Raw genomic sequence first — 27611 nt, 5'->3', positions numbered from 1 at the left:
CCCTTCCCCCCTCCCCCCCCCCCCCGGTACGACTCCAATCCACCCTCCGTTCCAAACTTCTCGAATCTGGAATGCTAGACGACCTCCAGGATCACGCACGCGAACACTTACGCCTCGCACCAGAGACGTCTTTTGACAGTTTGCTGAGGGAGCTGGTGCGTTATGGACAGGGGAAGGTGCCACAGGGGGTGAAGGGGGAGGTGTTGGCGCTGTTGGGGGTATTTTTGGAGGGGAATTTGAGGGGCGGTTAGCTGCGGTTTCGGGGAGGATTGGGAGGGTTGGAGGGGCTCTTGCATTGATTAGCATTGTATACCACATGCACTGAACACATTCATCTATCATCTATCATTCGTTCCCTACCATAGTACATCTAGATCACAGCTACAGCAACTCTGTCCTCCATTGTACCCCATCCACCTTCGGCCGCTCAGGCACCTTCCTATTCCCATGCCCCACCTCATCCCCCTTGCCCTCCCGTCCCTCCTCCAACACCCCCCAAACCCTCTGTACCACCCCCTTTACCTCTCTCTCAAACCCCTCCAACGCCCTCCCCAGCTCCCTGGCCCTCCCCTCCTCCCACAAAATCAAAAACCGCACTAACCCGCCCACCTCCCGCTGCACCCCCTCCAGCCTCGTACACAGCTTCAGCACCGAGCTGACCAAATACTCTTCTTCGTCCACGCTCCCTTTCTTCCCGCTCAGCCGCTTGCGCTCTGTCTTCCGCCGCCCTTTGGCGCTCTTTGTCGTCCCCGTCCCGCTCGTCAAGATCGTAGGAGCAAGCGTGAACCTCGTAAACCTCGTTCCCGCCGTAGTAGCAGACATGACGTCCACATCATGTACCCCCAACCCCTCTCCCTCCTCCTCCTCTCCCTGATGGTAAAACTCCCCCGGGTAAGCCCGTTTCTTCTCCTGCAGCTCTTCCCACCTCGTCACCTGCTTTCGGAGCTGCTCACCCATCTCCTCCAGATCTTCTAGCACGTTCTCAGCAGAGTTGAGCACACTCGGCCTAACGCGGTCTTCTACCAGCTCCGGGCACTGGTGCAGGTAAGCAACCCGTACCGCTTCGTTATACCCGCTCCCAAGGAGGAGGGTATTCACAGCTTCGTCCACATCGTGCACATAATCGAGCAGCACCTGGGCCGACTCCGCGTACCGCCGTTTACTACAGAGCTTGTCTGCGACCCGCCTGCCGATCGCCGAGAGTCGGTCTGGAGACGCCCCGGCCTGCGTGGCGAGGGCGAACAGGTCTCGCCAGGCGAGCGCTGCCTCTTGCGCTTGGAGGGCTTTTTCGGTTTTCTGTGAGAGGAGGAAGGCGAGTGCCGCGCTGGAGTAGTCTTTCTTTTCCATCAGGTAGTCGCCGTACATCTCCTGCAGTTCCTGTAGGGAGTCAGCCGCGGTCGAGCATGAGCGGAGAACGGAAGGGGGAACATACAGCCTCCTTCTCTTTATCCTCCTTCCACAGCCGGAGCGCGTGAGGCCACAGATGCGCGTGCACGTCAACGTACTTCTTCGCCCTGTCCCACTGGGTGTCCCCTGCCAGCCGGAGATGTTCCAGCGCCGTCGAGTGTCGCCCGAGATGGTCGTCGATCCGAAATCGCTGGTAGTTTTCTTCCAGCTCGGCGAGCTCCCGTAGGAAGGGCAGGTATTCGCGCGGGTCCTGTGTATATATAAGAAAGGGCTATGAGTAAGGTGATCAGAGCGGAAGGTTACCTTCTGCGAATGCTGGGCGATCATCAGAACGAGCGAAAAGTCGTACATCCCTAGGGCGATGTTGAATAGCCGATCGACGTCGACCAGGAAGATGATGTACTTGATCGCCTCCTCTACGATCTCCGGGTTCTCGTCCCGCAGTCTCAGGAGCAGCTTTAACCCACTTTCGACATCAGAGGGCGACTTGACGACGTGCGCGGTAAGGATCGAGCTCACGTAGCGTTTCAGGTCTCGCTGTTCTAGCTGAGTACGGATGGCGTCGCATATCTCGTTTTTCCTTTCGATCGATTGGGATGACTGACCGATCCCGGTGAGGAAAAGGTTAATATGGTCCACATCGTCCACCTGCTCGACGAATAGAGGAATGTCCCGCATGAACATCGCCGGATCGTGCTCCGCTAGCTCGTTGAGATCGATCCTGTGCTTGCGGCAGGCGAGGAATGCCGAACGATAGTCCGAACCATCGAGGTCTCGTCGCATGGTTTGTAATACCAAGGGCCTGGGATTCACAGTCTCGAGATTTCCTCTCTGCATTTGGAGAACAAGTGCCATATTACTTGGCACGACGGTGACGATCCTCGATCCACGCTCGACTTTTCGTTTCTCGAACTCGGGGAGTGTCGTATCGGGCTCCATCAGGAGTGATGTGAGGTCGTCGGCGATTGGTACAAAATGAGCTTGATGCGCCGATGTTGTGTATATGAGGAAGTCGGTGGAGAGCATGAAGGAAGTGCAGTTGGTGGTCAAGGTGAGCGTCGTCGTCTCAGACACGGCGTAGAGAGTTCCCTTGCTGGACATGCCGATAACTGCGGGAGTAGGCGACGGAATGAATGCGGTCTGAAAGCAGAAGACCGGAAGGCGTAGCTGTACGGCGTTGTCCGCAATAGATACGACCTCGCCACTCGTCCCTTGGAAAAGGAGAGGGTGACCGTCGGTCGCAGAGACTAGCCGCCCAGACCCAGTCGATGCCATCACAGTTTTGTCCCATGCGGAGCCATCCTCGGACTGTAGCTGCAAGACGACATCCCGTTCCTCTTCCCAATCGTAGCCGAGCACGGTGACATGGTTTCCGGATAGCTCAACCTGGCGAGTATCGATAGCCTGCTCCAAAGTCGAGTCACACACTTTAACAGGATCGGCGACCTTGCCGTTCCCGACCACGATATTTAGCTCCCAAACTTCAACAGAGTTCTGCCTTAACACTGCCAATCGATCCTTGTCAGTATCGAACGCCAGATCGATCGGCGGTTCGCCATTTCCACCGAGGGGGAGTCGATATCCGCACATAGGCGGTGGAACGTTCATGCGTCGGAAGGGGGTCATGAGTAGTGTGGAACCGTCGATGATTGCTACTGTGCCTGTATCTCTTGGGACAGATTCGGTGGAACGGGCTGTAATCCATGCAAAGGAACGGTCGAGTATGTGAGTTAACGTGGTGACGATGAGACGTAGTGATAATTCTGGATGCCACTGGACGGTGGTAAAGTGTTCCCCGGGCACAGGTGGATGCACTGCGTGTTTAAGATACCTAGCACATTGTCAGGGTCGGAATCGGAGGACAGCACGACTAGAACGCACCAATGATAGTTGTTTATGGTCCACAGCTGTACCACATCTCCTTCTTCCCGCTCAATCCACACGGTCAACACCTCGCTTCCCGCGCTCCAGTCCAACTCTTTGATTCTATATCTTCCCTCCTCTCTCAGCGTGAATTCCCCGTGTCGCAAGCCATTCCGCTCCAAGAACACGACATCATGTCTCCCTTCTTTTCCCGCTCCAAGCCCTGGAGCTGAAGACCCGAATCTCTGAGTACTCGCGATGAGCGCGCCAGAGGGCTTCCATGCGAGCGTGTGCTCGAGTCCAGGAACGGGCTCAGAGGTATTCTGCAGCATTCCAGCGCGGGAGTACACACGTATAACCCGCCTGCCTTCGTCAACAGCCGAGACGGAGAAGAACTGCGCATCCCCACGCCAACTGATTTTCGGAAGGGCGTCATCATCAGGGCTGAGGCCGACGACCTCAGGCGGTGCAGCTTGTGCAGCCTGCTTTCCCGCCGAACCGTGGAACTGCGTCGATTTGCTTCCCCATCCGACATTCACTTGCTGTTCTTCTCCGTAGCTTGTTGTGTTTAATGACGCTTCAGACAGAACGTCGAATGTTGGTGTCATTTGGAGCAGCTCGGAAGCGCCTGTGAGGAGGACCAGAACGTCTTCCTCTGGAGACCAGGCAGCGGACAGAATGCCAGACTCGACCTCCCCAACGACTTCGAATTGTACACCGAGAGTAGCAAAGTCTGCTTCTAATGGTGCAGTAGCAATCGTTCCTCCACGTAGGACCATACATAATATCTGTTGCTCGGCAAGCACGTTCAGAGCGATGACTTGTGTTGCGGCATTCGAAGCAGCTGGCGCCATGAGAATAGCGCAGGGTACATCATCCTAATGCTGGATAAGAACATCTCTGGCAGTCAATCTAACTAGACATACAACTTGTCCTTTTCCTCCCACTTTCCACACTTCCACCTGTACCTCTTCCCCCCCAAGCACATTCTCGACGGCAATGAATCGGTCCCCGGATGCCAGGTCATGCGCCAAACGGCTTATCCTTCCTTTTGAGCTGCACGGTATCTGCACCGATGCTGTGGATTCAAGTGCGAGATTGCGCATAATGTGTACAAGAAGAGAGATTCGAGAGGGACGAATTTGGTTGGAGTGACTCGATAGATGGCGGTCGGTGACCAGGAAATTCGTGTGAAAAGAAGCACGTGGTTTTCATTAACACTGCCACTAACAAAGGGTTATGATGACTACCACGATATCAATGTTGGGTATCTCTTCAGCTTCATGGAACAAAGAGACGGTAATTTCATTCTAGTAGAACATTAATTCAGTTGAACTTTCACTTCCCACCATACCCTCCCCTTTTCCTCCTTCATATTTGCGCCCCTGACAGCTCTGTCATCTCCCCTCGGTAACGTCACCCATACACTTCCCCCCCAGGCCACCTCCCACCCACCGCCCCTGCGCGCAACCACGACGATTTCTTCTCCCTCAACCCAGTACTCCACTTTGACTCTCGTCGGCTGTGGCACTAAGGACTCTCCATCATCCTCCGTCCACTCCCATCCCCACTTCCTGACTTTCTTCACAGGCTCTGCATCCTTCGGCGAAGGGTAAAGTTCCACTCCCCTCCAATCATCCACGCCTACCACACCAGGAAGCCCATCCGGTCCAAGTTCGTCATCTAGCACCGCCTTCGTCCCGCTTCTCCCTACACGGTCTAGTCCTTCACGCGACGTGACAGTAACCTTGTCCTTTCCGATGGGTATCACGCTCCCCACCCAGGCGAAAACAGCAATATGCTCCAGCGGGGTGGGAACCGTCACCCACCCAGGGGTATGGAAACTGTAAGGCGGGGTGAGAAGATAGTATCCTCTCGTCGGCTCTTCTGCAGTGTGGGGAAGGTACACCTTCCGGTCGATGTCGTTCTCATAACCAACACTAGCCACCAGCAGCCTGCCCGTCCCAAGCCAGAAATCGTATCCTTCAAAAACCTTGACGCTGTATACCTCCGGGTCGGCCTCGAATTCTCCCCATCCGAGCCAAGTGTTTAGAGGCTCGGCCTTCTCGTGACTCTCCCAGTGCAGCGCATATAGGTACGGCAGCAGCTCGTAGCGCCGCTTGATGCTAGCACGGATGAGGTGGGTGACGGAGGGATGCATCCAGGGCTCGTTGATCGTCGACGTTCCGGCTTTGTTGGTGACGGTTGGCTTGAAGGAATGGATGCAGAACCGAGGGTTGTACACGCAGGACTGGACCCAGCGCGTGAAGAGCTCTATCGTAGGCAACGGCCCACCAAACCCGCCGACATCGTGTCCATAGCTCTGCATATCCTCCTCAGCACATATCTCTGGGTTGGAATTAGCTGGCTCACATGCATCAACGACATTCCCGCATTCAAACACATCGCCACATTCCCCCTCAAAGTCTCCCAGGACGTCCAGTTATCCCCGCTCCACGTACTCGCGCACCACTTCAACGTCCCTACGTTCGCACTCCTGGTGAGGATGAACGGCCGTCTGCGGCTGTCGGCATCCCGCAGGGCCTCGTATGACGCCTGCCCCAGGAGCTCGGTGTGCACCATGCGTCCTACCAGTCCAACTTCTTTCGTCCCCTTACCGGCGTCGGGCAGGGAAGGCAGCGTCCAAGCACACTGGTACGAATCGTCATGCAATGAGAACTCGTCGTTGTCGCTTTTAACAGATCAGCGGATACCAGCACGCAAGAAGAACCCGCTCACTTCCACATCGCGTCCGCCCCTGCGTCCACCAATCCCTTCACGCCAGCATACCACCAACGCCGGCCCTCCTCGCTCGTCATATCAAGCCACGCTCCACTAGCGTTCTCCCCTGGCAGCGCGCTCCAGATCCTCGTTTCCGCCAGTTCGCCCTGCGCGTCTTTGAAGACCGCGCCTTTGGCCAAGAGGGCGGGGAAGGCAGGGTGCGTGCGGAGGACGAAGGGCTTGATATTGGGGGCGATGCGCATGCCTTGCGCGTGATAGTTTGCGAAAAGAGAAGGGAAAGAGGGGTAGCGATGTGTGTTCAGAGTGAACACTTGCCGGTGTTTGGGCGTGGTCATGGCCACGCTATTCCCCGCAGCTCATCAGCGCGTCTTCCCCTATCAACGAAGGAATACGCACGTGTACCCAGAACTGAGATGCATAGCACTGCAGGGAATATCTTCCTCCCTGCATTTCCTGGGAAAGTCCTCCAGCAGCTGCTGGGCGGGCGGGTCGTCAGACTCGGCGTAGCCCATGCTGCTCGCCAAGTAACCGAGCCAGTGACGCGGGGGGAGGAGAGGAAAACCGACCAAGCGAGCCCAGTCTCTGAGCTACATACAGACAAAGTTGTTAGCATGCGACCAGCTGCTGTGAAAGGGGAGACGAAACGTACAACATCCCTCGTCGTGCGCCCAAAGATAAGATACTCCTCGATCCCCCCCACGTCCTGCGCATAGAACTTGTACCTCCCCCAGGGGTCGTCGACCTCACAACCGACGTTCCACACCCCATCCGAGTTGGAAGCGTTATACAACCCGACCGCGTATCCGCCGCCTTTCTCTATACACGAGTCAGCCTGCTTCACCCTTAGGAGGGGGGGACTCACTCAGAGTGATCAACCACGGTGTATGCTTGTACAGCGGATCCGTCCTCCAGGCATCATAGTTCGCCGCATCCTTTCCCGTCACTTCAAACCTCCGATTCGTCAAACCCAGTGGAGCGGCTTTCTCCCCCAGGCCGAGGTGCAGCGCCTCCAGAGCCCCAGGCAGACCAGGGATGACAGAATAGTGCGTCAGCCCGTGGGGCGTGCATGCAAAAGTACGGTTCGGGAGGTCGGAATGCAGGACCACCAATGAGGGCGGGGCACTGGAGCCAGGGAGAGGCCAGAGAGCAGAGGCGCGCAGCGTTAGGTGCGGAAGAGCGAGCTCCAGTTGTACACCTCCCTCCTTAGGCGCCCCCATGCTCAACCTCACTTTGCCATCTTCCGCATAGTCTACAGCATGGAATCCTTCAGCCGGTGTGTCCCAGACGATATTGGAGTGCACTGGCGCCGGGTGATCGGGCGAAGTGAGCGTGAGCTTGAGGATGGAAGGAGAGAGGCAGGTGAGGATGTACTCGAATCCTTCGGGATTAGTGCACCTGACCGACTGGGCGCTGGGCGCTTTCTGGTCGAGGACGAAGTTGGTCAGAATACGATCACGCATCGTTTGCTATATCGTCAGGAGGAACAGCAAGAGGTCAGAGGAAAGGACGCCGACGTCGTCGTTACTTGATGGACAACGGGCGCTTCGGCTCAGTGTTCCTCCGATTCTTCGGCGTATTTATTCCTCTATTTATACGACCTTAGTACGTCCGCCAATTTGGTACATGATGTATGTATTTGCGCATTATTAGCTCAGTAATTAACCTCAAATTACGGCACTGGCGCACCACTAGCGCTCTTGTCCTCTGTCTTGCTGCTCACTGGGCTGTCCTCCACCTGAGGCCCATCCCCAGCAGGGAGCTTAACAACCTTTTCGACCTCCCAATCCTCCCCTTTCTCCTCTTCCCACTTATCGATCCTGATACTCTCCGAGCCATCATCTATGCTCCCCCAGTTCCCGATCTGGCTCACCAACACATCCTCGTCCTTGATCGCTTCGAGCCTTTTCACTTCTCGCCTGACGAATGCCGTCCACAGGTAGAGCAGTCTAGGAAGCTCGAGCTCCGCCGCTTGCTTCAGCTCTTGGTCCGCTTCAAGCGCGAGTGTCGCTTCTGCTGCAGGGAATCGGTGGTATGTCCACTTCGCACCAGGGACATGCACCTCCTTCCCTCCCCTGGCATCAAACACGTTCCTCCACAACGCGCCCGCTAGCTGTACATCGCTGCCTATCAGACCAAGATCAAGAGCGAGCGTCATCCCCGCCCATTGGGACCTGCAGTCGATCAGGTGCGTGCGCAAAATCCGTTCCGGGCATCGAGGGGTGAGGATAATCCGCATCCGGTCCTCCGCATCCTGGAAATAGTGGTTCACGAGCTCTTGAACAAAGTTCTTCCCGTGTGGGGAAGGAAGGGCGCGAAGGCGGGTAGTGAGCATCCATACGTAGAGGTTGGTGATCAGGAACCAAGTCTGGAACGTAGGTGGAAGGCGACATTCTGCCCGGCATTAGTGAGATCTGCATATCGGTCTCGGGGGAAACGTACCGTTTGTGAAGAACTCGTCTTCTTCCATAACCCGCCTCGCAATACCCCGATACAACCACCTCGTCTCCCTAATAGCCGTCATCTTGGGCGAATAATACCCCAAATACGGTACCACCTTCACAACGAGCGGGTGGAGCCATCGAGGGAGCGAAAGCGGTCGCTTGACCTTCCTAAAGTCCTTCGGGATCTCCTCCTGCGGCACGTCCTTCAGGCGCTCAATATCGGGTGAAACGCGGTCGGGTCTGTAGACTTCCCGAGGGCCGAGCACGTAGTCTGGTGGGAGGGAGGAGGGGAGCTTGGAGGGGCCCATGCCGGGTAGGAACCCGGGGGGCACGCGGGGTTGGGCAGGCTTTTTTGGCGGCGCAGTGGGTTTGGTAGATGGGTTGGGAGACGATGGTGAGGGGGTTGATTTTGCTGCAGAAGAGGAAGGAGGGGAAGAGGAGGCTCGTCGGGTTACCAACGGCCGTGTGAGCGAGGTTCGTGACAGAGCAAGAGCGCGATTTCTTGCGCTGAGCATCCTTGCAAATCTTGATGTTGACAGTAAAATTATTATATCGAGTTAGAAATCGGTAATGAAATTGCAATATAAGCCGCCCAAGTAGAAATCAGTGTTGGTTGTTGTTGTACTTTTAGTGTACTGTAGACCAAGTTACTAAACTCTGGAAGTACGAGAGTCGGTGCTTTGATATTTTGCGCTTGCAAGAGCCCTGATTGCTTCCTTACCACGTGCAACCATTACCAACAACGGTGCATCCTGGAAAAAACGATTCCAGACTAGAATTATAAGTGGTGAGTGAACAAGGAGAATTTTATTAATTCCGCATATCTACTATGATTTAGACCCATCTGACGGTCCGTTTTCGGGTGGTGCGTTAGGTGTTCCAGAGACCTCCTCCTGCTCAGGGATGAACTCCTCTGGTCCTGCGGTACTCGGCCCTTCTGCTTGTTCTGACGGCTGGACTGGTGCCGGCGTTGGTGTACCTGCGGGCGAGGAGATCCCTTCCTCTGTCGTCTCGGGGATGAACGCTTCCGGTCCAGCTGTCGTAGGCTCCGCACTCTGCTCCGCTAACCCAGCAGGCAGCGGGGCCGAGTCCTCTATCGACTCTGGAGCGAAGGTGGCCGGTCCTGCAGTGCTCGGTTCTGGAGTCTGTTCTTCCAAAGGCTCGGGGGCGAACTCCTCCGGTCCAGCAGTCGTTGGCTCCCTATTCTGCTCGGCATTGGCGGACAACGGCGCAGAAACGTCTTCTACCGACTCGGGGATGAAGGTAGCCGGACCTGCTGTGCTCGGTTCGGCGGCTGGTTGGACCGGGTCAGGCGATAGTGTAGCCTCAGGAGGGGAGATCATGTCCTCCTCCGGCTCGGGAATGAACTCCTCTGGGCCTGCAGTGCTCGGCTCTGTATCCAGCTCCAGCGCAGGGGAGACATCGTCAACCGGCTCGGTGGTGAAAGACGCAGGGCCTGCTGTGCTCGGCTCTGCCTCTGCCTGTTCGGGAACTGTCGCTTGGGTAGCAACAGGGGGAACAGGCTCGGAGGCCGGAGAGGAAATGCTCTCCTCTTCCGGTTCGGGTACGAATGCTTGAGGTCCGGCTGTGCTTAGGTCGGGTTCGTTCGCCGCCTGCGAGGATGGAGGTTCTGGCTTTGCTTCAAGGGCAGGTTCAGGGGTCTGGTTAGTTTTAGGCTCGTTTGCTGATGTCGCGCTCGCTTTTCCGGTAGCCTGTGACATCGGCGACCCACTGTCCATCTGGACCGTCGGCGCCTGTAAAGCATCCACAGCTGAGGTCGACTCGGCTCCTGTATGCTCAACGGGCTCCTCAGCAGCCCCAACAGCCTGCACATCGACCGCCTCATCAGCACTCATCGCGACTGCCCCCGGGGCCGCCGCCGCCATCCTTTTCTCTTCTTGGCGTAAGATCCTGCGTACCAAATTCTCCACCAAGCCCGGGCCGGCATGTGCTTCTCCAGCATCAAACGTACGGTTCAGCAGGGCCCTGTACGCCTTCCGTTGCTCGGGGCTTGTAACGCCAGCACCGACGGCTCTGCGCATATGTTCTCCTCCGAACCCAAGCGGTGCGCGGTCCCATCGAATAGCGCGCACACCGACACCAGCCAACGCATGCGCGCGCAGGTAGGCAAAGTACATCTCCAGCACACCGGGATTGGCATCATACAGCCTTATCGCGCGTTTATGCGTAAGGCGAACAAAGTTTTCCTGAGTCTTCTTGTGCACGAACGGGCCTTTGATCACCGTCCACAGCCGGCGCTGGGTCTTCAACGGCTGTGCTTTCGAAGTTGGGATACCGAGGGAGACAGCGCTATGCAGTGCAAAGTGGATAAAGAGATCAAGCAGGCGGATATGGTACGACCGGAGATGGAGGATAGCGACCGGGATTCCGTGCGTCTTGGCTAGTGGTTGGGGCTCGAGATATCCCCTAGAGGGTAGCTCGAGCATTGGCGGTGGCTGGAAAACAGGCTCCTCGATGACATCGGCCCAGGGTTGTTCAGCGTTGCCCGTCGGGTGTGCGATGTTCACCTCGGTGATCTTTGGGATGGGGGAAGGAGTTCCCATAACAGTGATATGCTGACCATGACGAGAAGCTCCTCCTTCTCCCGGAGTAGCAGACTGTATCGTCGTGCTAGTACTGCTTCCGTGAGTCGAGGACAATGAATGAAATTACAAACGCACGCATATAGCCTGCTCGTACTTGGTCCGGCCGCACCTCTGAGTGCAGCCTCGAGCGTCCTGCTCGCCCTCAACATCCTCCTTCCGCTCATCCTTGTCCGAACTGCTCAGGTCCTGCGTTTCCCAAGTAAGCGGAGACGGCGGCGGCGGCCAAGGCAAGGCTAATTACACGCAAGAGCAGAAAATGGCAAAGTCCGAAAACGGCACAGAACCCAGTGGCGTTCCTACAAGCCGCGTGGGCAGAAGTGGCAGTGCCGCTAGTGGGAAAGGGTTCTGCAAAAAGGAGATTGCCTGATAGGTGAACCTTGGCTAATTAGTGTGTGCTTCCGGCTAATCAGCTAAGTGCCCCACAACTGATCAACGCAGGCGGAATTTTTGTCAATCTGTCCATATATACCATACAGGGGAAGCGAACAGAACGTACATGAACATGAACATGCAGAATCTGCATGGGGCGGGTGATCATGTGATCATCAATCGACATGCCAAGCTAGTGATTGAGGAACCACATCGGAAGACCGTGCCGGAGATTGTGTTACCTGCTAAAACCCAGGCCTAGCCCTGGTTTTTTTCAAGGTCGTTACTGCTTTGTGTGCCCAAAGCGTCTTCTTTCAATTGGTTCCTTGAGAAAACCCTGTCGGTATCAGTATTGAATTTGCTCACACACTGCACGGGATGTAGCCGCGATTAGCTAGCCGGTCAGATCAGGTGCACACATGGGGCGCGGCAAGACAATCGATGAATTTTGACTACAGATATCTCGTATGGGGGAGAGAGCGACGATGGGAAACAGCTGAGTAGCTAATCAGGTAAGGCAACGCTGTGGCGTAAGGAGAATGAAGCAACAAGCAACAAACAGGAGACCGATACATGGGTTTGGGCACCCAGGAAGTTGATACTACAGGGCTGATCGCACACTCAAACGGTACAGTAAGTCCGATCCGATCCAGTCAAGAAGACAGCATACCAGGGGGATCCCTTTTGGCAAACAAATCACATGCCACTCGTCGGGGAGGGGAGGGCACCAGCCTCCTCGGCGCCATGCGGCTGGTAGTATTCCGCATACGCGGGGGCGTAGGTAGTGCCATAGCCCACTTGTTGGAATGGGGCGTACATGCCGTAAGGGAAAACTTGGAGTTGGAGTTGATTCACTCCGGCTTTGCCCTCCGTTGTGGGGGGCATGTTGGTGGGCCAGCAACCGGTAGGATAGTATGGTGAGGGCCGGGGTGCCGCAGAGTGGTCCACCGCGGGCATGGAGGGCAGCTCGGAGCCAGAAGCTAGTGACCCAGCCTGGTACGGGTGGTAAGGCACTCCATGGCCATAGTAGAAGGGAGCGGATTGAGCGCCATAGTCGGAGGTAGGGCCGGAAAGATCCGAGGAAGGGCTGCTGGGGGTCAGGGCGGGCAGGTCGATCGAGTCGGTCGTGCCACTCCCACTCCCGCTCATCATAGTCACGTCAGTTGCAGCGCTAGAGAGGGACGTGGAGCTATTGTGCGAAGAGAGGCTGGGGCGCGTGTAGGGCGCATACCGGCCATGCTTGCGACGACGGTGCGAGTCATTCGAGATACCACGCTCTTTGGCTGCCAAGGCTGCTGCAGTGACGGGGGGACGGAGGGGCATGAGGCGGTGGGTGGGATCAGTAGGCGAGGGCTCGTCATCCGCTTCTCCACTGTGGGTAAGGGTCTATGTTAGAGGATGTGAAATACCCCAATGGATGAACCCTTACATGTAGTGACGGCATCCGAGATCATCAAAGGTGATCTTTGGTGGGAACCTGAAGTGGGTAGGATCAAGCCACTCATGGCCCGGGTGAATATCGTGAAATCCGGGTAGGCGGTATACGGGCTGGAGGGTCCCGTTGAGGATATCATCCGGTTTGTAGTAGGAGACGATGTGCCAAGAGCGTTCGCGGATTGTGCCAACTTCGAAGCCGATCGTGATGGTTTTTTTCATGAGCCCGTTCCGTTGGAAATCGGTGTGTTCACGCAGAGAACCGACCAAGTCGCGCATGACGGCGTCGTTTTCCGTGTGGCCTGTCGAAGGGCGACGGGCCTGACCCGCTCTGGCGTTCGCCTGCGAGACGCCGACAGCGTGGCATGTGCCCTTGGAGGTACGGTCGGGACGGTTGGGATCGAGTTCGCGATAGATCTGTTCGTAGAACGCGGTTAGCGCGTCAAGAGGAAGCAGGGAGTGCACTTACAAGGAAGTTGTGAAGGATACGGGAAGGAGACCATTCGCGAGAGTCTGTCCAACGCTTGATCCCGGAGCGCTTCTCTTCAAAGACGAAGATAGCGCCAGAACGGATGCATTGGACTTTTTCCAAGTCAGAGAGTCGACGAGGCATGGCGGTGATACGGCCGATCTGAGCGGCACGGAAGAGCAAGAGAGCGTCGAGGGTAGTGCGTACCCAGCCGCCGAGAACGGGGCGGAAGGGCTGCTCTACAGAGACGCGTCCACGGGTGTGTGCGTGTGATGCCATTGTCGCCTTTTAGAGGGTTTGAGCAGTGTCAGAGTTCAGCGATGTGCTTTGGGTAGTAGTCGACGCGTAGGAAGTGAGGATATAGGTAGCAGAGAGGGGGATAAGGGCAGTGTGTGGTCTGCTGCAGGGAGGGGGGGTGAGAGGGGTGAACGGAGGGGGAATAGAGAGCCGAGACAGAGCGTGTGTGGGGACATGCGGATTTGAGGGGAAAGAGATGAGTGGTGACGGAGGCAAGGCACATCGGGAGGCACGGTTGTATGTTTATGTCTATCATTTTGCGACGTCGTATCTCTTTGCTGTTCGCTTCCCGTTATGGTTGAGTGGGCGCTTCCCTGTCCACCGGCCGCAGCAAGTTGCCTCTGTGTGTAGGAGGTGCGCACAGAAGAGGTGTGTACAGAAGGGCGCGCGGATACAGAAGCGTTCTCGGCCATGCCACCCCTTTTGGGCGCCACTAGGGTCCTCACCCCCGTGAACTTGAAAAGCGTGCGTCGATATTCTCCCGTGGCATCGCTCATCGTGGAGAAGGCCCCATCACTCTAATTAGAGACCCTGAGACCTTCGATAATCCTCCGTAAACGATGACGTTCATTCTCTACAAAGGAATGTGGCTGATAGCTCGCAGCGTCACCACATTCCAGCGGGGGGAAACGCGGCCGCATCTCTGCCGGTCCAGCCACCTCTCTTGTCAGGCCATTTCTGCACCTTCCCACAGAGCGCGACTTGTTCGCCTCCCTCCCTAGGCACACTTACGGCACTCACTCCTCCTCCTCCCCACTCTTGGCTAATCATCACGAGGCCCACTTACACACACGACTAATCTTGTGACCATATACATTGTGTGGACGGAGCTATCGTGGCGTGGAATCAAGATGTGAAAATCAGAAATACAACAACTGCCTACAACCGATCTATCCGACGCGACCGATCCCCACTCCCCATATCGCCATCCCTATGTCGCCATCCCTCTCACCCTGAGCCTAGAACACTCGGTGCCCGTTACCGGTTCCGTGCGACTATTCCTCGGGCCCATTCTCGGGCGTATCATCAACATCGCAGATACCCTCCGGCAACGTGTAGTCCTGTTCAGAATACACACTCAGCTCGGCCATCAACATACTGCGTAAATTTGGACTGACGTCAGTGCGAACTCCGCCGCCCCAAGGGGTGCCGCCCTTCAACATTGCATCCGGCCCTAGTCCACGTTCGGAAAATCCCTTCCAAAGCTCACACTTGTTCTCGCCCCCGGTCAAGATCTCATCAGCCTGGATGATGGCATCTCGAGCATCAAAAAATGATGGCCGACACGGCTGCAGCTTCATTCCGTCCATAACGAGCTGGAAGGCGAGCGTGTTTCCGTGTTTGGGAATAAGCGGCAGCCGCTTTCCTTTCTTGGTGTAGGTCGCTGGCCGGTAAAAGTCACCTTCCGGGATAGTACCATTTGGAAGCGCCTCGGGGGGGAAAAGATTATCGTTAAACCCGTGAACCTTAATCAACCGATTCTCAACAATCCAGAGAATTTGGGCCCAGACCTCGCCAATTGCGTGTACACCCCAATAACCAGGCTCGTCCAGCGTCTTGTATGTCGATGGGTTCACAGTCATGTTCTGATCATCAGTCAGCTGATGTCTCCTTTCGGAAAGCCAGCACTTCACGCACCAAAGAATAGATGAAGTTCCTAATGCCTTGCGGTCGGTTGGCAGCCCACGAACCCATGGCATAGTCCTGATATGTACTGGTAGATCGGATTGTAGTAGCGTAGAAGTCACCCCAGCCTTCTCCCATTCCACCTGCTTCGCCCCAACCGAGACAACCAGAATTGGCTGGACCACCGGTGAGACGAGTTGACAGCCCATGCGAGTACTCGTGAATCACGATCCCGGCCTCGAGATCGCCATCCCTCCAGGGCTTGGCAGTGTTCCAAACATACATGCGCATCTTTCCATTCTGACCGTCCGGCGGCGTCATAAAGTTTGCATTATTGTAGCCTGAACCATCCTGGGCGTTGCAGATAACCGCGTCATTGCCCTTGCCACCCTTGCCAAAATTGAACTGTTGGAAGTTACCGGATTTCTCATCGAAACCATAGCGATAGTAGATGTCGTGAATCTAAAACGAGGGTGAGAAATTGTTCCGTTCTGATCCCGCGATACATGCTTACCATGTTCGCAGTGTAAAACAGCTGAGTGATGGACAAGTTCAGGTACTCTCGGGGGTTGGTGCCGGTGAAGTTCTTAGCAGGTAGGTAGTTATAGTCGAAGATCATTTCGGAACCAGCATCTGGGCGCTGGTTGAACTCCCACTCGTTGCGGCCGTCGAGGTTCTCATGGGCGAAGACATTGTTACCCCAAGTCGTAGTGAAGTTCATAATGGGATCCTCGTCGTCCTCGGGCACCTTGGGCTTCTTGTCGGCGCTGTATGGAGAGGCCGAGCTGGGCATTGCGTGCCAGCCAGCGGGCGAGGCGGTCTTATCGTAGCCCGAGACCAGAGAGCGGTTGCCCTCTGACGGGTCGTTGACCCCCCAGGCCCACACATTGTACACCGGGTTCTTCTCCTTGCCAGGCTTAGGGATCGGCACGTACGCGTCGGATACCCAGTCGACGACACTGATCAGGCGGTTCGCACGAGTCGCAGACATAAACGCCTCGTACGCGTTGTCCTCCATGGGCACGGTGAGGTGCCACACAAGGTTGAGAACGGTCATGTTCTCCTCCTCGGGGTGGGGTGTCTGGACATACGCCAGCTGAGCCTTGACAGAACCGGTTGTGTGAGGAACATTATGAATCTCGACAGCGGGCGAGGTCGAGATCAAGCTCTCGGTCGGGATGACAGTGAGAAGCTCCAGATGGGCACCGTAGTTCGCCTTCAAGGCAGCGGACACCTCAGCGTCAGGAGCAGCCAGCATCATGAAGTTCAGTGCTGAGACACTAGGATCCACGAGCAACTCAGGCTCCCCATCATCGAGAGGTGACGAGGGGCAGTTGTGTGAGTGAAGCATCGCAAGTAGCTCCGCATCCTCCTCCGTCGGGTGGTCCGGGTTGAACGGGACCTGGCCTGAAGGTGTAGCAAGGAACGACGTCAGGTGTGACGATAATGCCTCGCAATGGTGTGCCTGGTCATGCGTAGGCTCGAATAACGATGACGGGTCCATCGCATATGTCGGGGTATCACCGCGATAGAACTGAGACATGGTCGAGTCAGCTCCACCCGGTTAAATTGCAGCATGAAATACCCACCGAATCACCATAGGAGATGACCTGGCCGTCACGTATGTTGACGTTGATATCGCCGTCCATGACCTCGGCGCCATTCACGATCTGGCGAACATAGATATGGCTAACACCCGTGCGAGCATCGGTGTAACTGTCTTCCCTGATGCGGAACTCTCCGCCTCCATGCAGGCTCTGGACGAAGCTGGCAGCGAGCTCCTTAGGGTCGTAGTCGTGCCCGCAGTGCGCGCGCTTCTCAAGCCCGAATGAGGCTGCGTGAACTTGCTCAGAGGGTACATTGAGCTTTGCGGTCGGATGCTTCGGGCCAAAGCTCAAGGACTTCCTGGCACCACCATGGTTGCCCAGAGAGAGTGCTGACGTTGCCAGCAACAGTGTTGTTGCTATGAGGGGGATCATGGTGGGAGGGAAGGAGAATAAGGCCCCTCGTTTGGGCTAAGATGGAGATTATAAGGCAGGAGGGGTAGACAGGGGAAGATAGAAGGTACGTACGCCCTTTCGTCGGTAGGCGCGACGGTAGGCGGGATAGGAGAAACCGGTCGTGCGAGCCGACTGGGTCGATAAGGAGGCTTGCGTCAGCCTCCGCCCAACTCACCCTTTCCCCGCGTCGCCCGAACCGAAAACACGTGCAAAAAGCTCCATTTTTACTCCCGCTGCCCCGCTTTCCGTCGCTTAGGGGACGGAAGGCCGAGCGAACCGTGAGACCCCCCTCAGATTCGTCCCGGTTGTTTTGAACGATGACTACTGCTGGCGTGATCATGAGTACGATTTCATGTTCGATTTTCCGGTTATGCTGTATGCAGTCACTGTCAATATCCTACTGGATGGTGACATTCGGCGACTGCGATGCGACATGCTGAACTGCCTGCAGAGCCGTCTTTTGGGTACAGGGATACGCAAATCGTTTGCTTCTCCAATTGCCCTCTGTCAAACTCCAACGAACAATCACCCCAATTCCTCATTGCGGCTTTTCTTATCGACTCCTTTCTGCGCTGCGACCAGCAACGTGTCTTCTATCAAAAGTGTTTGTACGCGTCAGGGGAACACTTGTCGGTTGGCTCGTGGAGGCGATGCTCTGGAAAAGCGCAACATCCCCAGCAGTCACTTACGCTTCCTTCGGAAATTGCTTCGACGCTGAGTTGTCTATCATTCGAAGCAAGTCGAGCTTCAGCATTGGGAATACAGCGACGTACTGCTGACATCTATTCGGACAGCGCTCCTTCATATGTATATCCGCTCTTCCATTATTAGGGTGTTGGCAGTTACATAAGTTATGGTGTCAAGCGCGGTTAGACAAAATGATCCAGTAAAGGAGCCGCAAGTGTGTGTATAGTTGAAACATATATCATATCTTTTGTTGTATTGTGTTCCTCAACGATTTCTGATGTTGATAGAATTAACTTCATCAATAATAGAAAGGAAGCTGACCCACACCGCCCGATTGATTCCGAAGCTAAGGATATTTGCTCCCAGCGTTTCCTGTTCATGTGCGCTAGTCTGCCCTCACCAATCACCAAAAGGCAGAAAAATTCTTTCTGTTCGCAACATCTACAGGCTTGACTTTTCCGCAAATCCTCAGGTCTACTTGGATTCGTGACATCTTCCTGTCCTACCTTGCTGCTGGCGTTTGAGAACCACATGACCGGTCTGTCTCCGAAGATCGGATCTATTCCTCGCTTCCTGTGTTCTGCTCTATAGACTGCGGCTGTATCCCCTTGTGTTGCCCTGTTGTGTGTGATCCTCTCTATTTATTTCACCGGCACATAATCAATAGGGCAATAGCGCGACTTCCGCCTCGATATCAGGGGGGACAAATGACATCTAGCCCAAGTGCCCTCTTTACCCAACCTAACGGCCTCCCTATATTATTCTTCATCGAACCCAATGAAATACCCCAGTCTACGCGCAAACATCTGACTAGGACCGTAGAGGTGAGGCACTGGGCCAAAATGGAACTGCTTCTTACTCACACAAACAGCTTTATGGGGGTGGGATTTGTTTAAATGCGTCGCAAGCCCACATAATCCTTGTCGTTCGTGGCACTGCCGAAGCTGAAAAATACGCAAACCTGTGGGTACCTCCTCCTGCAAGTAAGCCGGTGCTCGATTATATCTGGATCAAAACCTGTATCGGCAAAGGTGGCCTCCTACTGGCAGAACATAACTGGGATGGCCTTCTCGTGCCCCATGACGAGAACGACACTAGGGATCCTGTCATGCTAACTCAATCGGTGGTTCACTCGAGTTCTGGCGAGAAAAGTACTGATGCTGTGGATGGAGCGATGTAAGTTGTCTCTCCAGCTAAGAATTGTGCTTGCTGACAGTGAATCAAGTATGCCTTCCTTGATTGTGGGACCTGAGGCTCCGGATGCATCTTCTGTCCAGAGCACCAGTAACACAGCTCTTTCCGAATCCGCAAGTCGCAACCCATTCGCCATAAATGGAGGTCATCCGAACGTTGGCCCTGATGCTTTCAGATCTATGACAGGTGGATTCCCCTCTCAAAGCTCCCTCAGCTGCACTTCGATGCCTCCTAGTCCATTTCATCTTCCTTGTTTCCCACAAAACAGTATTCCCGTGGCATTCATCCAACCTCAGATGCTCGCTCAGCTGCCCTTCCTCTATAACCCGACATCAACGCAGGGTGACCAGCAAAAGACATTGCCTCGGGATCAGAACGAAGCTAATACATCTTCATCGACTTTTGTCGACAATGATCTCCCGGCCAGTGTTACCGACGACGAGTCTTCTCCCTCTAGTCGCAGTATACCTGCCGGAAAGGAATCTGCGGTATCAAAGAAGCTTCTCGCGTCATCAAAGTCATCTCGTACACGGCAACCGATAGCAGTTTCATCTTCCTCGAAGGCACGAACGAGTATTCCCACGAGAAGTGATACCCCTTCCGCTATCACACCACAGAAGCAGCCAGCGCCCAGGGGTGTTTCCGCTCGCGCACCTTCCACATCGCAGAATCGGCCAAAGCGATCAGATGTCAACAGGTCTCGATCACCACCACCAGAACGACGAAGGGGGTTGCGAAGCGCTGCAACAGAGCCAAAGAAGCTCTTTCTCACTCACGATGGCGACGCACTTCGATTTTACATCCCGATGGACGTCAGCCACCACATGGAGATTCTCGAGAGCATTCGAGTGAGTGCGCGATGCTGACTCGAATATCTTGACTTATCGACTATTTCCCAGACTCATGGTGGAAGGGGTACTCCAATTGGCTATAGCGACTACGTTGTCATGGATTCGCCAGCCAGTGGGAAGCTTCTTCCACAAGTTCAACAACTGGGAATTCGCGGGGTCAAGCCAAGCTGGATTCAGGCCTGTATCGAAGGGAATGAACTGTTACCGTCTGAGGATTGGGAAATCAATGAAGAAGCAGATCTCCTTCCCGAAACGCCCCAAGCTCAATCTGAACGTGCCTCAACCGGCAACGATACCACCGATCAAAAAGCACAAAAGGAGAAACGAAGATCCAACACGCCTGTCCGGCTGAGAAACCTCGAAAGCTTCTCCAATCTTTCCCCTGAAGAAAAGGCTGCTCTCCCAGCCGCGCCAGCAGTACTCGTTCCTCACGCGGGTGGCTACCGATTTACTCACGAGGATAGCCAGGTCTGTCTGCACACTCTTCATAATTACTTCACTCATAAGCACTCAGTTTCTAATCGATTATGCGAATGTCCGTTTCGGCCAGAACTCACGACTTTCGATTTCTTCAATTTTGAGGGAAGTAGCAAACCACGTGAGTTCTACCCGTTCATTGTGACTCTAGGTTAACAGTTTCCAGACAAGAACTTCACACAGTTACGAGTCGTGGCGCCGATATTACAAGGATCAAACAGAGGTGTGGAAAATCTACGTCCGGTTTCCTTCAGCAGCAAGCGCCTCTTTGGACGCGGAAGATGATAGAACGAACGTCATAGAATCTTCTCTGGTTGATGAAGACTCGGGACAAACTCCTGTCTGGCCCACACCTTCCCTTGCTAATTCCAAGTCGTTCCGACGATTAGTACCAGACGCGGACCGACCTCTCCCTAGCGAACGACCTTCTACTCCTTCAACTGATGTTGACATGGAAGCAGGTAGTGGCCAAAGATACACTAGAGAAGAAATCGAATACTTCTTTGACTTTGTAGCATGGTCCTACATGCAGGATCCACATATTGCAAGGACCACTATTATTCGTAACCTTGCCGAAAAAGTAAGTCAACACCTTCCCCTCGAAGCCGTTGCATTGTCACTAACTGAGACACTAAGATGCCACGACACTCGACGGGATCGTGGAGCTCTGTGTGGTTTACGCAAAAGCATGCGCTGGAGAACATTGTTACAAAAGCAATCAGACATGTAGAACAGAATGGCCGACAGAGAGAAACCTCGGATAACGACGACCTCAGATCCCCGTCCGTTGGCAAGATGGATTTGGACTTGTCCATGGTAAGCCTCATGCACCCTTCTTGATTTTTGTTAATATAAGCCCAATTGCAGCGAAAGACTCCTCCACCAGAGCCACCTTCGAACCACAAGTTTAACTCGAACGGGTTCCGCGAATACCCTCCGGAAGATTACCGGTACCTGATGGATCTTGTGAGCTGGATAGCGCGGAAACATGCGAAGGTGACGCACTCGCAAATCGTCCGAATCCTATTGCAGCAGGTTCGTTCTTCATTATCCCTCGGGCCGCCGTACATTCTGATCAACAAGTAGGCACCGTATCATACTGAGCGCGGGTGGGATAATTACGTACGTAAGCACAAGGCTGAAGTCTTGAAAGCCATTGCAGAAGCCTCTTCGAGGGCAAACGGCAATTATAGCGCTTCCATAGACCAGAACAACGAGCCGCTTTTGCCTCAAGAGCGCTCGTATGACAGTGAGGCAGACTTTGAACAAGGTGACTGGCGAAGCACACATATCGGCGAGCGTACGTTCGAAGCAGTCCTAGCTCATCTAGAAACGTTAGAAGACCCTTGGAATTCCAGCGAAGAAGCATGGGAAGGGTTCGCAAGTGTGGTATGTCCCAAACCGGACTCAGCGGTAGCCCATTAACGAGTCTCTAGCATCCTGACTACACCGCTCAAGAATGGCGCGCATTCCTAGAGGAAAGCAAGCCGGTGCTCATGTCGGCTATGTCTGAGCGGAAAGCGCTCAGGGACGCGTATTTCATCGAAACTGAACTGAATTATGATACCGAGGAGAACGACGATGCAGAACAGTCTGATTGACTTCGTATTTCCTGATTTGTAGTCTGTTTTTGTACGAATCTATCTTTGTATGTTGGCATCTTGTTCTCTTCGTTGGCCCTCCCCTGTTGAAGTCGCATATCCGCAGTTATATTAGGGAGAATCTGTCGTAAATCAGAATTCATTCCCAAATGTACTTCTTTGGAAAATTTGAGCATCCGTGTGGGTTGAATTTACCAAACAGAGACCAGGAAATTTCGGGCAAATAAAAAGAAACGAGGCACGCGTCGAACTTGTACTCTCATAGCGTGCGCTCTGCGCTCGAACCGAGTCCACACGTTCGAACTATGACATCACCGTTGTTGAGATCGAATCTCAAACTGTAATGAAAAAAGCACGACAAAAAAAAAGCACGACCGACGTAGGATTCGAACCTACAAATCTCCTGATAACATGGTCACCGTAGTCAGGCGCCTTAACCATTGGGCCAGCCGGTCTGATCCAGGACTCAGGTCCAGCGCAATAATAATGACTCCACGCATTTGAACCATGACATCGCCGTTGAGTTCGAATCCCAGGAGCGCGCTTTCCTATTTTGGAAGGCATCTCGCGTGGGGGCGTCCACGTTCGGAATATCCCTTCCAAAGCTCACACTTGTTCTATCACCGTATTCAGGTAATCACGGCGCCTTAATCATTTGGCCAGCACTCCATCATATCTGGCTAGCGTTTTATAACCATGATGATAAAAAAATCACCCCACGTCAGGGCCACAACAAAAAATGTTGCAGTGTTGCACTCTGGTATCGCTATAACTATAACATGTGTCAGGGATGAAATCAATATGCAGTGAGCGTGGGTGTCGCCCTCCGAGTATGATCCCCATCAAAATCAAGAAACTACCCACAATCCATCCAAACAAACCCGCACATACAACACACCTACCGGCAGTTATCACGTCCTCCCCACTTTCCCAGCTTGAGCATACCTCCTGTTCGCATCCTCAAGCTCCCTCTTTACCCTAGCATACTCCTCGTCCTCCTCATCACTGCTATCCCCGCTGCTCACCGTGCTGACACGTGTGTGCCACCCATTTCGGTCCTCCGCATCCAACGAGTTTATACCAAGTCCTTTTTTCTGCGGCAGAGGAAGGCCGTCCCACAGATGCGAATTACGCTGGGGTGAGCGTTCCGGGACTTTCCTTGGAGCTGCAGGGATAGGGGATGCGTTCAGATAAGACCGAGAAGGGACTGCATTCGCCAAATCTTCCATGCTGACCTTCCATGTGTCTTCTGGGAAGTCCTCTGTGGCAGGTGTGGGTGTAAGACTGGGCGGGACATCGAGCCGCACGCTCTTCCGACGTGTCGGCTTGTCTGAAGCCGTTGCGGTGGAATCAGACACTCCAGACCCTGCCTCAGGTTGTACGTTTGCGGGTTGCGGTATGGCTGGTGCAGCCACCGGAACAGCATCAGTGGCACAAGAGGTAGGTGCACGAGGGATGGCAACAGGGGAGGGAGAGGGAGCAGGCACAGACGCAGGTGCCGTATGACGCGCAACAGGAGTACTGAGTTCCTCCTCCAGTGCCTGAAGGCCGATCTTCGGGGTACTGATGCCCGGAGTACCAGAATAATGACTCTCACTACCACTGTCTTCCATTTCCTCCAGTCCAGTCTCATACGCCGAAGCATCGTCTCCGGAAGTACCGAAGGTGGCTGCGCTCACTGGACGCTGCTTGGCTCCCTCGGGTGGTTGAGGACGTGGTTGCGCAGTTGTAAGGAGAGCAGCTGTGGTCGCAGCAGGTGTCGGGACCCGAGGTGGGGCAACAGGAGCATCAGGTGGTGGTGCAGGTGCTGAGGCCGCTGAGCCTGAGGGGGTAGGCACAGCCACAGCGACGACCGTGACAGCACTGACCGGGGGAGCGAGTATGATTGGCCGAGGAGGTTCAGGAGATGGAGATCGGGCTCGAAGTGCACTCTTGACTGGCATAGGCGCGGTGGCCGACGGGACCGGCGTGTGATGCACACGTACCTGCTCCCCTGTGGGCAAAGCAGATGAGTGGGAAGGAGCTGTTGGCGCTGGTGACGCTGGCGCTTTTTGCGGGGTAGGATGGGGTTTGTTTGATGCTGCTGTCCGCTGTGTTCGCGTCTGAGTGGCGCTGGCCGAAGTGCTGGTCGACACGTTACGCGCAAGATTCGCGGTGCCGTTTGCTCTCGGTGCTGCCTGGGGTGTAGACTGGCTCACCAGCTGCGGGCCAGGAGGTGGGTGAATAAGTGGAGGAAGCCCCGCTCCTGCAGGCGGAGGAGCCTTGACAGTAATGAGCCCTTCAGCAGGATCGCGGAGGACCCGTGGAGGAGCCTTCACCTCCACGAGCCCTCCTTTCCCGCCACCCCCCGTGCCGCTCTCATTCCCGTCCAACACTGTCAAGATATTGGGCGACCCCCCGGGTATGTTGCTGGCTCTATGTTGCTGACGCTTTGCCGGAGAAGACTTCTTTCCCGGTGTGCTCTGAGCAGGTCCTGGAGGAGCCGACATCGTACTCTTTACCGTCCCACTCCTAGAAAGACCCCCAGTCGGCCCAGCCCCAGGGGGAGAAGTAGCATTACTCATAACGCTCTTCATCCTCCCGCTCCTCCCCAGGGCCTGTGCAGCCTGCTGCCCACTTGCTCGGCCTAATGACGCTTGCCTACTTACACTCCCTCCAGCGCCAGCAGTATCAGCAGCACCAACAGAGGCCTCATGTAAACTCCTCCTATTCCCAGTCCCGGACGCTTCGCTGATCGTCCGCATGCGCGTTATCGGCTCCACCATGGACTGTCTCGCCCCCGGCAAGCTGGGACCAGGGTGACTCACAGTCCGAGGGCGCGCGGCTGCATCTAGTCGCTTCTCGAGTGCTTCATGTGGGCTAAGCATGGGGGGTTGTTCAGGAGCTCGCCGCCGACTTGTCGAACGCGTAGGCGTGCCGTTCAGAGCAGGAGCTCTGGCCGACCTTGTCTTCCGCGCACCTCCACTCACGTGCGTGCTCTCCGTGCCGCTTCGCTCCAGGGTCCGTAGGCCAGGGGAGTTTTCCACAGCAACGAAGCCTGCTGCCCCATCCTCATCACTCGACTCCCCTCTCCAGTCATGCATATCCCTCAGTCTTCTATCAGTGCGCGTATTCCAGCCTCTGTCCTTCTGCTTTCCCCAGCCCGAACCAGATGCTCCATAGGGGGGGCTCTCCCGGCCATCGCGTGATGAGCCGCCGATATGTAATGCACGCGCGATGGAGCCAAAGAACCCGCGTCTCTTCCCTTGCTGCCGGGTGGGGAGTTCGAATGAATCCAAACTCTGGCTGCTGGGTCGACGACGGTGACCCATTGGTTGGGGACGCGGTCTCGGCAGACTTCCTGTCAATGGGGATCCGGACATTTGGACGACTGGGGGCCCACCCGGACCGAGGTCGGAGGAAGCTGAAGGAAGAGCAATACGCTTCGATTTACGTTTTGATGGCGTGGCAGAGGAGACGGTGCGCTTTCTGATAGGTGTATGCGGCTGTGAGTGCTGCAAGAGATGTGAATGTGCGTGCTGCTGGGACGGTGTGCCTGTAGGAAAGCTCATCGAGTTCCTCGGCGCGTTCTCATGTACAACAACGGCACCGTGCTCTTCACTGTCAGAGTCCTCTTCCTGCTGAACCTGCTGGCGTGACGGAGGCCGGGCATGCTGAGTTGGCTGCGGTGTCGCTGTCCGCCGAGCTTCGGGAGGGGGAAGGAGACGCGAATCAGGGATGTACGTCGCGCTTATCGCATGCGCGGGTGGGACGGTGAGACTCAGTCGGTGTCCGTCAGTGCTGGAACTTGGGCGGTACGTGTCCGTGCTCTGTCGCGGCGGCTCAGGCGTACCAAATGCGTGAGGAAGGTGCGGGGCTGTGTAGTGCGCGATCTGGGAGGCTGACTGGGACGGTGAGAGTGAGTCGCTGGACGGAGATGCGGCGCGGGGTGGTTGACGGTGGACATAAGGGGAAGGACTTGGGAGTGGCTTGTCAAATGGGGTGCCTTTTTGTCGATGTGAGAGACTAGCATGTACGTAGCAGAAGTGTATGCGCACCGGTACCATTCTGAAACTTGGCAGGAACCAGGGTATGCAATGCTCCCCGGGCACGTCCGCTCGCTGTCTTGCATGCCTCCGCTAGCTCTTCCAGAGCTGCACATCGCCTCAATATACCCCTCGCAATGGCAGCCTTGGTAATATCCTCCAAAGCCCTTTGTCGCCCAACCAAATGACCTTCACATGCTTGCAGCTCGGCTTGGGCGTTCACTAGCTTGGGCGTGTCACCTGGTGCAGGAAGGGATAGGACAGAGGAATGAGGCGAAGAGGGAAGAAGAGAGGGGAGGAGGCCATGTGCAGAGACGGGGCGTAGCTTGGAAGCTTTGATCAAGCGGGTTACACTGGGCCTGTTCAGCCTTTATACAAATAAAAGAAGGAACGACTTACAGAATATCCCTGTCTCTTCTCACTTGTCCGACTTCCTCCTCACGTTCTTTTACCTCACCCAGCTCAGTGGTCCACATCTCCATTGCACCCACGTACGCTCTCACAGCCTCGTGAACCCCACGCAGAGAAGCCTCTACCTGACGTAGGACGTCTCCGAGTGGGGGCTGGTGCACACTCGCATATGCAGAGAGGGCTGCATGGGAGGCGTGTGAGGAGGCAAGGAACGCGGATAGAGAGTTGGTCGCTGTCGTGTCCGCTTTTATGAGGGAAGCAAGAAGCCGCTCAGACGGAGAGGGCGCCATCCCGGCGCGATAGTGGTTGAGGGTGCTACCGATAGACCACCGGATAGAGAAGAGTTAATGTATGCGCTGAGAGAAGCGTCGCTGTTATAGAACAATGCGTGCTCGTCGCCAAAGAGAGCAATGTCGAGGATGTCGGCGAGTGTGGCTCGTTGTACGGCGGCGTCCTTCACGCGGTGAGCACGGGACTCTTGCCTGCGATTCGTTTGCGTAGGGCTTTGCCTCCGATCCTTCTGTGAAGAAGTCTGAGGGAGGCTATAACATCCCCTACCCTTGCGTCATGAATTCATTGGCTGTAACATAAGGGGATGACGTCACGACAGCCTCACTTGGACGATCATGGGCCTGGAATTCCCCGCAATGGAGCTTCTGATCATCTCTCTCCCGCCGGCCCTATTCGTCCTTCTGGCGTGCTGGTGTAAAGTGCCAGCAGTGACAGGAAGCACTTGCCTCCATTCGGCCACAAAATACTTTTCCTCTTAGCAGGTATCATTATGGGTAAAAAGCACTTTCCCGGTCAGCTTGCATTTCCAAGTGCACCAGGTAACATAAATGAGAGAGAGGACTGTTGAAGCAGATGATGACGTCATCCTGGTCTCTGTGCACTGCCTCTGGCAAGGAATCCACGACTTGTTCGTTGTTCGAGCTGTTGAACCTCCAAAAACTTATCGTCGACTAGCAGAGCGGTAATCTTTGTATGGCTTTGGGTGATATGACACGGAATCGCTATTGGCGACATATTTTGGATGTCTCTTGAGTTCATGGATACCGGTGCAGAAGGCTGCCTGAGGATGGAATGGCGACTCAATCGCATTCCACAGAAA

At 55.2% G+C, this 27611-nt stretch overlaps 8 protein-coding genes and 1 non-coding gene across 9 annotated transcripts; 1 reads left to right on the top strand and 8 right to left on the bottom strand.

Moving 5' to 3' along the window:
• Positions 1 to 338: 338 nt before the first annotated feature.
• Positions 339 to 4376, bottom strand: DACRYDRAFT_96805 (IkappaB kinase complex IKAP component; the record flags this gene model as incomplete). The annotated part of the gene is made up of 6 exons (XM_040777404.1): positions 339 to 356; positions 511 to 1377; positions 1433 to 1657; positions 1711 to 3238; positions 3289 to 4148; positions 4197 to 4376. The coding sequence occupies 6 exons, from the start codon at positions 4374 to 4376 to the stop codon at positions 339 to 341; spliced, it is 3678 nt and encodes a 1225-aa protein (XP_040625166.1).
• A 215-nt stretch (positions 4377 to 4591) lies between these two features.
• On the bottom strand, positions 4592 to 7526 carry DACRYDRAFT_96803 (uncharacterized protein; the record flags this gene model as incomplete). The annotated part of the gene is made up of 6 exons (XM_040777403.1): positions 6875 to 7526; positions 6662 to 6828; positions 6409 to 6599; positions 6010 to 6354; positions 5644 to 5962; positions 4592 to 5593 (listed from the first exon to the last, which is right to left on the bottom strand). Exons 1-6 carry the CDS (start codon positions 7470 to 7472, stop codon positions 4592 to 4594), a joined length of 2622 nt encoding a protein of 873 aa, XP_040625165.1. The 5' UTR covers positions 7473 to 7526.
• A 77-nt stretch (positions 7527 to 7603) lies between these two features.
• DACRYDRAFT_24724 (uncharacterized protein) lies at positions 7604 to 8796 on the bottom strand. The gene is made up of 2 exons (XM_040773816.1): positions 8452 to 8796; positions 7604 to 8403 (listed from the first exon to the last, which is right to left on the bottom strand). Exons 1-2 carry the CDS (start codon positions 8759 to 8761, stop codon positions 7682 to 7684), a joined length of 1032 nt encoding a protein of 343 aa, XP_040625164.1. The 5' UTR covers positions 8762 to 8796; the 3' UTR covers positions 7604 to 7681.
• Positions 8797 to 10513: 1717 nt separating this feature from the next.
• DACRYDRAFT_58107 (ribosomal protein S10) lies at positions 10514 to 10900 on the bottom strand (the record flags this gene model as incomplete). Its single annotated transcript, XM_040775483.1, has 1 exon — positions 10514 to 10900. A coding segment is annotated over one exon (387 nt), but the record flags the coding sequence as incomplete, so codon positions are not given.
• Positions 10901 to 11855: 955 nt separating this feature from the next.
• On the bottom strand, positions 11856 to 13783 carry DACRYDRAFT_24722 (uncharacterized protein). Its single transcript, XM_040773815.1, has 3 exons — positions 13332 to 13783; positions 12858 to 13279; positions 11856 to 12800 (listed from the first exon to the last, which is right to left on the bottom strand). Exons 1-3 carry the CDS (start codon positions 13608 to 13610, stop codon positions 12125 to 12127), a joined length of 1377 nt encoding a protein of 458 aa, XP_040625162.1. The 5' UTR covers positions 13611 to 13783; the 3' UTR covers positions 11856 to 12124.
• A 649-nt stretch (positions 13784 to 14432) lies between these two features.
• Positions 14433 to 17356, bottom strand: DACRYDRAFT_24721 (uncharacterized protein). The gene is made up of 5 exons (XM_040773814.1): positions 16844 to 17356; positions 15769 to 16788; positions 15267 to 15716; positions 14747 to 15214; positions 14433 to 14689 (listed from the first exon to the last, which is right to left on the bottom strand). Exons 1-5 carry the CDS (start codon positions 17231 to 17233, stop codon positions 14624 to 14626), a joined length of 2394 nt encoding a protein of 797 aa, XP_040625161.1. The 5' UTR covers positions 17234 to 17356; the 3' UTR covers positions 14433 to 14623.
• Positions 17357 to 19567: 2211 nt separating this feature from the next.
• Positions 19568 to 22112, top strand: DACRYDRAFT_96798 (uncharacterized protein). The gene is made up of 8 exons (XM_040777402.1): positions 19568 to 19983; positions 20035 to 20454; positions 20501 to 20584; positions 20630 to 21043; positions 21100 to 21279; positions 21331 to 21498; positions 21550 to 21852; positions 21900 to 22112. Exons 1-8 carry the CDS (start codon positions 19942 to 19944, stop codon positions 22062 to 22064), a joined length of 1776 nt encoding a protein of 591 aa, XP_040625160.1. The 5' UTR covers positions 19568 to 19941; the 3' UTR covers positions 22065 to 22112.
• Positions 22113 to 22435: 323 nt separating this feature from the next.
• Positions 22436 to 22519, bottom strand: DACRYDRAFT_t55. Its single transcript has one exon. It is a non-coding gene; the product is annotated as a tRNA-Arg (tRNA).
• Positions 22520 to 22975: 456 nt separating this feature from the next.
• DACRYDRAFT_118968 (uncharacterized protein) lies at positions 22976 to 26790 on the bottom strand (the record flags this gene model as incomplete). Its single annotated transcript, XM_040770699.1, has 3 exons — positions 22976 to 26049; positions 26102 to 26442; positions 26489 to 26790. The coding sequence occupies 3 exons, from the start codon at positions 26788 to 26790 to the stop codon at positions 22976 to 22978; spliced, it is 3717 nt and encodes a 1238-aa protein (XP_040625159.1).
• Positions 26791 to 27611: the final 821 nt, after the last annotated feature.

This window comes from Dacryopinax primogenitus (assembly GCF_000292625.1).
Source record: "Dacryopinax primogenitus strain DJM-731 SS1 chromosome Unknown DACRYscaffold_20, whole genome shotgun sequence".
Classification (NCBI taxonomy): Eukaryota; Fungi; Basidiomycota; class Dacrymycetes; order Dacrymycetales; family Dacrymycetaceae; genus Dacryopinax; species Dacryopinax primogenitus.
Note: the sequence above shows the minus strand (reverse complement) of the source record. Positions and strands in the feature narration are given on the sequence as shown.

Bases quoted from the DNA above. Each gene is read 5' to 3' on its own strand.
- DACRYDRAFT_24724 (XM_040773816.1), bottom strand. From the start codon at position 8,761: ATGGGCCCCTCCAAGCTCCCCTCCTCCCTCCCACCAGACTACGTGCTC. The intron at 8,404-8,451 runs GTACGTTTCCCC...AATGCCGGGCAG, and splicing joins AGACGAGTTCTTCACAAACG to AATGTCGCCTTCCACCTACG.
- DACRYDRAFT_24722 (XM_040773815.1), bottom strand. From the start codon at position 13,610: ATGGCATCACACGCACACACCCGTGGACGCGTCTCTGTAGAGCAGCCC. The intron at 13,280-13,331 runs GTAAGTGCACTC...TTCTACGAACAG, and splicing joins GTATCCTTCACAACTTCCTT to ATCTATCGCGAACTCGATCC. The intron at 12,801-12,857 runs GTAAGGGTTCAT...CCTTACCCACAG, and splicing joins CTCGGATGCCGTCACTACAT to TGGAGAAGCGGATGACGAGC.
- DACRYDRAFT_24721 (XM_040773814.1), bottom strand. From the start codon at position 17,233: ATGATCCCCCTCATAGCAACAACACTGTTGCTGGCAACGTCAGCACTC. The intron at 16,789-16,843 runs GTGGGTATTTCA...ACCATGTCTCAG, and splicing joins TCATCTCCTATGGTGATTCG to TTCTATCGCGGTGATACCCC. The intron at 14,690-14,746 runs GTCAGTCCAAAT...TATTCTGAACAG, and splicing joins GCGGCGGAGTTCGCACTGAC to GACTACACGTTGCCGGAGGG.
- DACRYDRAFT_96798 (XM_040777402.1), top strand. From the start codon at position 19,942: ATGGACGTCAGCCACCACATGGAGATTCTCGAGAGCATTCGA. The intron at 21,280-21,330 runs GTAAGCCTCATG...GCCCAATTGCAG, and splicing joins TGGATTTGGACTTGTCCATG to CGAAAGACTCCTCCACCAGA. The intron at 21,499-21,549 runs GTTCGTTCTTCA...ATCAACAAGTAG, and splicing joins TCCGAATCCTATTGCAGCAG to GCACCGTATCATACTGAGCG.